At 28.9% G+C, this 10,323-nt stretch overlaps 1 protein-coding gene across 1 annotated transcript; it reads left to right on the forward strand.

The window, feature by feature from the left end:
* Positions 1–2,003: 2,003 nt before the first annotated feature.
* Positions 2,004–4,071, forward strand: LOC100166775 (ubiquitin-conjugating enzyme E2-25kD-like). The gene is given in 5 exon segments (NM_001162251.2): positions 2,004–2,253; positions 2,651–2,803; positions 2,859–2,941; positions 3,182–3,345; positions 3,531–4,071. Coding segments are annotated over 5 exon segments (600 nt in total). The 5' UTR covers positions 2,004–2,190; the 3' UTR covers positions 3,668–4,071.
* The last annotated feature ends 6,252 nt before the right edge of the window (positions 4,072–10,323 follow it).

Consider the following 10,323-nt stretch of genomic DNA (forward strand, 5'->3'; position numbering starts at 1 on the left):
TTATGTAAAATATTCATTGTATTATTTAAATATATAAATTGTATAATTGTTGAGCTATCATAGTCCCCGACTAATAGCTATAAAAAAAAAAAAGATTATTGTTGATATTGGTAGATAAACACCGTCCGGAAATATTATATTTCAGACTCTTTTTGCTTAGACAACTGGTTAAACTGTAAATAACATAATTAAATGATAACACAGCGTATCTACAACCGTGGTCATAACCACAGATATGTATAATAACCATAGATAATAATATACATATTATAATTATTATTATTTACCTAACTATTTCATTTTTTTTTTATTTTAATTTGATAACTTTATAATTGACCAAATATAAAAGATTTATTATCTAATGTTCATGTGTTCATTTTATGTCTATGCTTAAAACTGATTTTTGTGATTTTTAAATAAAATACATATTTTGATGATTTTTTTTCCATGTCATTATTTTGTCACTTTTTTTCCTAGATTCATATTTTATATTGCTTTATAGGTACTCTACCTACATTTTAAAGAGCTAAGAAAATATTAAAAAAGTTTTAAATCCTATATTTAAAACATTGTATGTATTAATTAAGTGCATTTATATGCATAGACATAATAAGATATGTTATGTATGATATCTTATTATGTCTATGATTTATATGTCTATGACTTCAAATAAGCCGCCTTTTTTGTTTATTATTCCATGATATTACATTTTTCTTACCTAAACTACGCTCTTTCTCTTTCTAACAATCTTATTTCAATAAACTTAAGGCAGGGTGTGGGGGAGTAGCAGTCCATATCTTATTATGTCTATGGTTTTATGGCTCTACTGTAAAATCAAGAAAACTGAGATACGTCCTGTTGCAGTATAAGCGACGATGATTAAACCGTGATTTCCATACTTGAAAAGTGTCTACCGAAATGAATCTCTATAATCAGTATTATAGTTAAATTAAACAGCTGGAGACTTAAGCACTAGCGCTTAGATATCATAGTGGCTATCACGGAACTACAATTTACATTTGAAAGGCAATTGCATTTAGAACACGGATATAGATACTATGGTTGCACGACGGCCTATATTGGATCCACGATTTAAGATAGTATGGTTGCCCAACGAGCTATGATAAGACGGCATTGGATTTAAATCGGACCCCGGGCACTAGCACTTCTAGTGGACTATTTTATAATTTATAATATAATATGATCATTATACAGGGTCTTCCAAATTTCGGTCTTTTGTCACACGAAATTTGGAACACTCTGTATATATTTTTATTGTATATAGGTATAACATAACAATTTTTATTAGTTTTAATTTGAACCAATATGAGCGCTGTATGCGGGGGTCCCCGTAGATCACGTGACTTTTCGATTCAAACCGTATGCCGTGTGATAACATTTTTCTAATGGGTCGATGGGCAACCATACTATCTTAAATCGTGATTGGATCACAGTGCTGAGCGGCGCCGAATATTCTTATCAATTCTGACCACGGTTTAAGATTTTTAGACTATCTTAAACCGTGATTCTGACAAAAAGTCGCGTTTTACTAGCGCCCTCTACAACTACTACTAAGTTACAGTGACCAAACCGGGTTACCTAGCCACGGTGGAGCGGTAGTATGTCGCGACTTTTTTTTGTATGGATACTATGTATGTATTTATGTAACTTGTTAAGAACATTTGGCGCCGTCATATTATTGTTCGTTGTGCAACGAAATTTGATCTATTTCATCTATTCTGTGGCTTGAGTCTCCAGCTGTTTAATACTGATAATGGAGATCCATCTCGGTAGACACCACGGTTTAAGATAGTCTAAACCGTGGTAGACACTTTTCTAGATTCGTTGGGCAACCATACTATCTTTAATCGTGGTCTTGTGTGAGTGTGTTATCAGTCGTGTATACATTATTACTAACTTTTCACTGGTGGACTTTTTCTATGGACTAGTTCGAACTGAACTTTTTTAGTCTAGTCCAACGTTAGTAGCACATTTTATATGACAACTTATAAACATAATTTTATCACTAAACCTTAACTCTTATACAGAATTCTTTTGTCTAAAAAACGGAATTATTATTAGGTTAGTGTGAGTCCGTGATAATTGAGTTGTTGTAATATTATAGGTTTTTCCGTGCTTACGTTTTTATTAATCTTTAAATTTAAATTTAAAAATTTAAAAATTTTAATAATGAATAACATTGCGACGCAGAGAATCAAAAGGGAATTTAAAGAAGTCATTAAGAGCGAAGAGGTACCTAATTAATTTACAATTGTTTTTGACAAAAATATTTTATTAGTTTTTTCGAATACTATTTTACTATCTTAGAAAACAGTAATAATATTTAGATACAACATTATTATTCGATTTGTTATGTATAAAAATGTTGTGAAATAATTGTTTCATAGCAATGGACTTATTTTTAAATATAAATTACTTTATTAATTATCATCAATATACTTAATTTTTTGTTTATCAAACTTATTATTTAATTTCTTCATGACTCCATGGTTTCATTTTTTAACTGTTTTTGTCATTTGCTTACCTAATTTAATAGTTCATATTATCTTATATAAATATATTTATTTATTTAATTTGATTTGTTGTAATATTTATTATAAATATGAATGTATTTTATATTTTTATTTAGCTTGCTAAATGTTCAATCAAAGTGGACTTAATTGGTGATAGCTATACTGAATTAAAAGGTGAAATTGCTGGCCCACCTGATACACCATATGAAGGGGGTACATTCTTTTTGGAAATTAAAGTGCCAGAAACGTATCCTTTCAATCCACCTAAAGTAAGTAGACTTTAGCATTCATTTTTATCATATAAATATTTAAAACAAATTATAGGTACGATTCATGACTAAAATATGGCATCCAAATATTTCATCCGTCACTGGAGCTATCTGTTTAGACATTTTAAAAGATCAATGGTAAGTGTAAAATTGTTTGAACATATTTAAGTAAATAAATGTGCATATACTTACGATAACCATAACAAATGTAATACCATACCAATTTTGCCATTCAACCTGATACAGTTTTACCTGTTTTTAAAATTTGTTATTTACCAGCTAGTTTTTTTCCGTATCTTTTCAACTTTGTCATATATAAATAATGCTTACTCTTATGATTTAGATCAATAAGTTATTAATTTTAATATACTTTAATAGGGCTGCAGCTATGACTTTACGCACAGTACTGTTGTCTCTGCAGGCACTTATGGCAGCTGCTGAACCAGACGATCCACAAGATGCTGTTGTTGCTAAACAATATAAAGAGTATCCAGAAATATTTGCTAAAACAGCTAGCCACTGGACTAATGTTTATGCTGGAGGTATAATATGCAGTTTAAGTAATCCAATTACATTTATTGGAGATACTGGTATACCTAATTAAAAAAAAATATATTTTAAAAGTATATTTAATTTTAACTATAGAATATATTTACAAATAGTATCTATTATGTATTTTTGTTTGTTTTAATCGCGTATATAATTTTAGTTGCAATTACTGTTTTAGGTCCAAATAAAAATTCAGAATTTGACACAAAAATTCAGCGTCTCATAGATATGGGAATAGAACGTGATCAAGCACGCGGAGCATTATCTACTTACAACTGGGATTTGGAACGAGCTACAGAACAACTTTTTAGTTAGGATGGACTAATTGTTTTGGGTTATGATTAAAACTATAAATTTATCATTAAATCAATGTAAAATATTGAACATTATAATGAGTTTTTCTAAACACTGTGTTATTTAAAATTTTGTTTTACACAATTCTGAATGCAAAGTAATGTTAATAGTATATTTTTCAATTAATTATTTTTATTTATTTTATAGTTAAGATGAGGAAAACCTCACTTCATTGTTTCATTTTTATTGTATGTTTATTTATATGTTTATATATTCTATACATATATATTTATTTAATATAATATATGTATAGGTATTATCACATATTAGGAATAAAGACATTTTTAAAGTCATAAATAATACTAAAAATAAATATCATTAATTATTATTGATTTTTTTAAATATATGTTTGATATTATGTCTTATATTCTATTGAATTTAAAATAACCGATTTTGAATTTCATTAATATATTTGAATTTTTAATATGTAGAAATTTGAAAGATATTAAAAAGCAAACTTACCCAAAAAGTTCAAAAGTTAAATATATACTGAAAAAATGATGATAAAATAGCTTTCTTGTTCATCATAGAAAATTAATTTTAACTCTAATTAATAGGTGTCAATAATTATCCTGAAAAAAACTCACAATTGGGAAGTAATCTTTGTTGATCATTATACATTAATGTTTATAGGATGTTATTAAAATGCAGTGTTAAAAAAAATGTTGAGTTGAAATTAACAATACTGTGCTTGATATTGTTAACACCCATTAGGTCGTCACTTATCCTACCCAAAGTGTAGGTTTACCTCATAATCCTCCCTATTTTCTCTCGTGTGCAGTTTTTATCTAAAGATAAATTGTTAAACTTAGAAAGATTCAGATGCGCAACTACGAGGAAGCTAGGGGGTGAAAAGTAAAAATTTCCCAGTAGTTTTCAAAAGCGCCAAGAAAAATTAAAGAAAAACTGGAATTTCTATGCAAAATCTGTTTTTGAAAAAAATCGATTTTGGTTTTAGGTGCAACTCTCAAACAAATTACCGTAAATACATGCAATTTTGACTGAATGTTTATATTAACATTTTCCAAATATTTTAACTTATTTTGAGCCGTTTAGGGACATTTTTAGTTTCCATTTTTTTTAGTTTTTTTTTCTATAAATATCAATTAAATGTTATTTGTTGGTTATAAAAGCTTAAAAATGTAATAGAAGGCTGGCTCCTAGTATATTGTTTCAAAGACGGATGAAAAATATTAAAAATATGGGTACAATTTTTTTTATAAGTATTTTAAAGTTCAAATTATGACAAAATTCATCACATTTAAAATTTAATTATTATTTTGTAGTTAAAAATGTATAAAATGTTCAACTTTTATAGCTAAGGATTGAATTAAAAAAGATTCCACGTAAATGGGTTATATATAAATTACTTTATTCACCTTAATATCATCAAATATACTTAGTAATTATCATACGCTGTCTGACAGTCTTCGCTCAGAATCGTTTTTCCTTTAACACAGTATTATATATTTGAATTCAAATTTAACACTATCCTTTCCAGTGACTCACTTGTAACCTACTGTACAGCAGATACGAAAAATACGAAAAATACGGAACAATATTTTACTGTGTATAGAAGAAATAATTTTATTACACAATGTCATGAAAGATAGGTAATGAATGCTCAGTGCTTTAAAATGAGGATTTATTATATATCGATCTGCATTGTATTATATTCAGGTGTAGCAAGAAATAATTTTAACCACCCACCCACCCCCTCACAAACTCAAAATTATATTATTTTATACATTTTATCATATTTTAATTGATAATATTAGTAAATATTAAGGTACCTATCAATCAACCAATATAATCTGTGATTAATAATGAACAGGCATATTTCAAGTTAATTATTTTATGTTATTATACCCACCCACCCCTTATTTTCAATGTGTAGCGACCGCTACACCTAGTAATAGGGTTGGACGTCACTGCCCCTTAAAGCTCAAATAATTAAGTAAAAAGTTCAACAATATTTTAAAATTTCTATTATGATATTTGTTTTTATTACATTAAATGACGATTCAAATTATGAACATGACGGCTTGTAATTCATCATATCAGATGCAATTCGATTTTCGAACAGCAAGGTCTTAAAATAGAAATCTTTCATCGATGCTCGTTGTATTTGTCTTTATAGAGTACCTACAACCTACGATATAGGGTACGGTTTCCCTGCAGTGTCAAACAGTGGAACATCACGTCCTCGTGAGTCGTGACCTATGGTCCGGCAGCTACTCTCAGTGATGGGAAAGAACGAGTTCATAAGAACGCGTTCAAATTGTGTGAACTTCATATGAACGAGTTGATTTTCAAGAAATGAACTTGAACGTGAACTAAGTTCTTATTAATTATGATTTTGAACTTTTTGGTTTCGTTCATTGACAATTTAATTTTCATAGAACAGGCGATAGGATAACGTTTTGAAATTTTTTGTAGCCGATCAGGTTCCTTCTCAAGAATCAAAAGATATAATTTGTTTTTAATTTTGTTTATTTTTAGTTTGGATATTTATTTTTGCCCTGAAATCACAACGACGCGCCGTTGATCGCCGATAAAAATAGTTGGTATACCATTTATGGTATATTATTATAATTCTGTTGTAACTTGACATAATACAATAAAGTGTTATAAATAACATTCCCAAGACTAACATGTTCATACAAATTATTGTATGCTGTATACAATCATCTTGTTCCCCAGAATACAAGGTGGTTGGAAAAATATAAAATTATCTGTATTACGCAATCAAATTAATTTTAATTAGGATTTTGTTTTCGTTTATTACTCAACATTATTTTAACCACTACTCTATAATTATTATTTTCAATTACTAATAAAAATCGCCGGTTTCGACAATTCGACGCATAGTCGGCAGTCGCACATATTTCCAGGCAACGAAGTGCACATATTCAGCTTGTATTATATTAAAGATATATAAAAGGTATATCTTTAATCGTGCTCAAAGGTCGAGTGACCCCGAATGCAACGGCGATGGCCGATGGTTAGCTTGGTACCACGTTAATTATTATGCGTATTATGCGAAATATGTAATAGGTACTACTCGAGGTGGATTTTCAAATACCCATAAGCCAACAGTTCCCAAAGTGTGCACTGCGTTGCCATAGAACAGTGTCGGACTGGCTCGAAAAGGCCCAGTCCACGATTTGGAAAAAAGGGCCCCCAGGCCCCAACAGGCAAATAGAAAATGTATTTCTATACATTTTTTAACTGGTTTTACCTTATTTTCAATATAAAATTTATATTGAGTATATTATCAAATACTAAGACATTTTCTACAGACCCAAAGTACATTTACTACAAGAGACCCATCGGACTGTTTTTATTACCAGACAGGGGATATCCCACCTATCCAGGTATCCAACTCCCAAATTACGCCACTGGAGCGTAGCCCCTACACTGGTTAAAAAAAACCTGTGACATCAAACATTATAAAGAAAAACACCGATTCAAATTGTATCAAATTATTGTGCACGAGTACAATACTTAATATAAAAATATACCTATAATAATTCAGTTACAATCAAGCCCGGATTAAGACATTTAGAGGCCCAGGGGCCAAAGTTTTAATGAGGGCCCTGTACGAAAAAAAAAAAAATAATGTATATAATGTGTTCTGGGGTGAAGTGACCAGCCGACGTCATACGAAAGTATACCAAAAATGATGAAGAAATACCCTTTCAAGATTGGCTCTAACTTTTTTATTTTTTAAACTATGGGCAATAAACTTTTTTTTTTAAATCCATACATATCAAGCATTTGTTTATGTATCTTCAAAAGTTTTAAACATTTTGATGTATTTTTTTTTATTTTAAAGCTAATTAATTGTCCTATCAACACTCCGACGTACGCAATTGAACTAGAAATGCTCTAATTATTTTTATTAAATTAAAAAAGTTGAAAAAAGTTGGCAAAAATTAGCATTTTTTAAAGAAAACCGTGTTTTATTCCAAATAATTTATTACTTAGTATTGGTTTTTTGTTTTTTGTATTATTCTACTGAATTATACTGAATAATCAATAATATCTATAAAATACCTTGAAAGTTTAGTTTTCAAAATATATTCCTGGTAATCGTCACAACTTAGATTTCCTAGGATTGAGTCATTTGAGTCGGTTAATTGGTCGTCAATCGTTTAATTGGATACTATTCGGTAAATTTTAGTTGTCATAATACAAAAAAGGTGGGTAAGTGGATGTCGCTCTACTGTACAGTAGGTTACAAGTGGGTCACTGTATAATGGATAGTATTAAATTTGAATTCAGTGATATAATATCACTGTATAAGAAAAACGATTCTGAGCGGAGACGGTATATGTCAGTCTAGGTATAAGGTATCTTATATACTTATCTATGGTATTAAAAAAAAAATTGACCAATAATAGGTATCTATAATAAATTCCAAATTAATCATAATATGATATTATAATGTGATATTATCACAATATCCATTAGGTACTTATAACGCGTTATACATCAACAACAAATCGTGGTACTATCATAGATATATAATAGTATACTTTAGAAGTTTCAATAATACCGAGTGATTCTTTTATCAAACAACACTCATTATTTTAAAAAGTATAAATTATTTTAAAAATATTTTTTTACATACTTTCAAGTCGCTCAAAAACAATGTTTTTCTTAAAAAATTATATTTTAAAATATTTTTTATCCTTATAATTTTTTAAGTTTTTTACTTTTTTGAATGACAACATAGGATTTTAATTTTATATTCCAAAGCACATTATTTTTCTTAATATTTTGATACATGAAAATCGAATTTGGGGCGAGTAGTTTATGAGTTATAAATATTCAAAGTTTAGATGAACGGAGTGGAGTGGTACGGGTTACCCCGCGAAATGTTTGTCCACTTCTCCCCACATCTAAACTTTGAATATTTATAACTCATAAACTACTCGCCCCAAATTCGATTTTCATGTATCAAAATATTAAGGAAAATATTGAGGGATTTTTCCATATTTTGTCAATTTTTGAACTTTAAATGCCTATAAAAAAAAAACTGTGACTAAGGATTTTTAATATTTTTCATCTGCTTTTGAAACAATATACTAGGAGCCTTTTATTAAATTTTCAAGCTTTTTTAATCAACAAATAAAATTTTATTGATATTTTTAGGAAAGAAACTAAAAAAAAATGTCCGTAAAGAGCTCAAAATAAGTCAAAATATTTTGAAAATGTTTTTTTAAAGTTACACCAAAAACTAAAATCAATTTTCTCGAAAACAGATTTTGCGTAAAAATTCCCGTTTTTCCTTAATTTTTCTTTGGTTTTTCTTGGTGCTTTTGAAAATTACTGGGAATTTTTAATTTTGACCTCCCCAATGCACCGACGATATTCACTTTCCAATCGAACAAGATACTGAAGTTGAAAATCAAAACAAAAAAAAAACACACATCATTGTAAAATCAATACATTCATCGTTCCACTCAGAATCTAAAACAAAAACTCATAGTAAATAATAAATTATTTGGAATAATGCACAATTTTCTTCAAAAAATACTAATTTTTGCCAACTTTTTTCTCTGTTTTTAATTTAATAAAAATAATTAGCACATTTCTGGTTTAATTTCGTATGTCAGTCGATAGGACAATTAAAAAGCTTTAAAATGAAAATAAAATTACGTCAAAATGTTAAAAAGTTTTGAAGATACCTATATAGACAAATGCATTTGTGATACGCACGGTTTTGATAAAAAAAAGTTAATTGCCCATAACTAAAAAAATAAATAAGTTATAAATTCAATCTATAAAGGGTATTTCTTCATCAATTTTGGTATATACTTTCATATGACGTTGGCCGGTCACTTCACGATAGATAGATATTAGGTATATAGCAATAAATAATGAATAATGTATCACTTTATTTATAAATTATAATTTACAAGCTTTTTTTTCTAGCTAAATAATCATCTATTTTTTTTTTAGATGATTTATGCAGTGTTATATAGACTATAACGAAAAAAGTAATGGATAAATCAGAGGCTCCTAAATAAATTCTTATTATCCAGGCCCGGGGGCCATGTCCCCCCCTGCCCCCCTTAATCCGGGCTTGGTAACAATAAGTGATAATGCGAATACCAAGTCATACTCTTACCCAGTGCCGCAACAACCGGGGGTGCTAGGAGTGCGAAGAACCCCTTGGCCCCTCGTTAAATCATAAAAATGGGCCCCGGGGCCAGTGGCCGAACTATTTGGAATTTTTTTCTTTTAAGGTGTTTCACAAAGTGGTATCTTACTATCTTATTATTTAATCAAAAAATAGAAACTAATGAATACATTAGAATCATAATTATTATTATAATATAAAACAAAATCCTAACTATATTTATAACAAAATATTAAAAATAATAATTTCGAATGGCAGGGGGCTGAATTATACCACTAATACCATATTTTCGAAATTCTTAATTTTGCTATGTTGTGACGGCTGATGGTTTATTGCATTTACATTGGGACAAAAAATAAAATAAATGGTTTTAAGAGATTGATTACCATTTTGCTCTTTAGTCCTCACGATATGTGGACTATCACTACAGTGTACAATGTGTTCAATGCTCTTCACCTATCTAGTG

This window comes from Acyrthosiphon pisum, chromosome A1 (genome assembly GCF_005508785.2).
Source record: "Acyrthosiphon pisum isolate AL4f chromosome A1, pea_aphid_22Mar2018_4r6ur, whole genome shotgun sequence".
In the NCBI taxonomy this organism is placed as follows: domain Eukaryota; kingdom Metazoa; phylum Arthropoda; class Insecta; order Hemiptera; family Aphididae; genus Acyrthosiphon; species Acyrthosiphon pisum.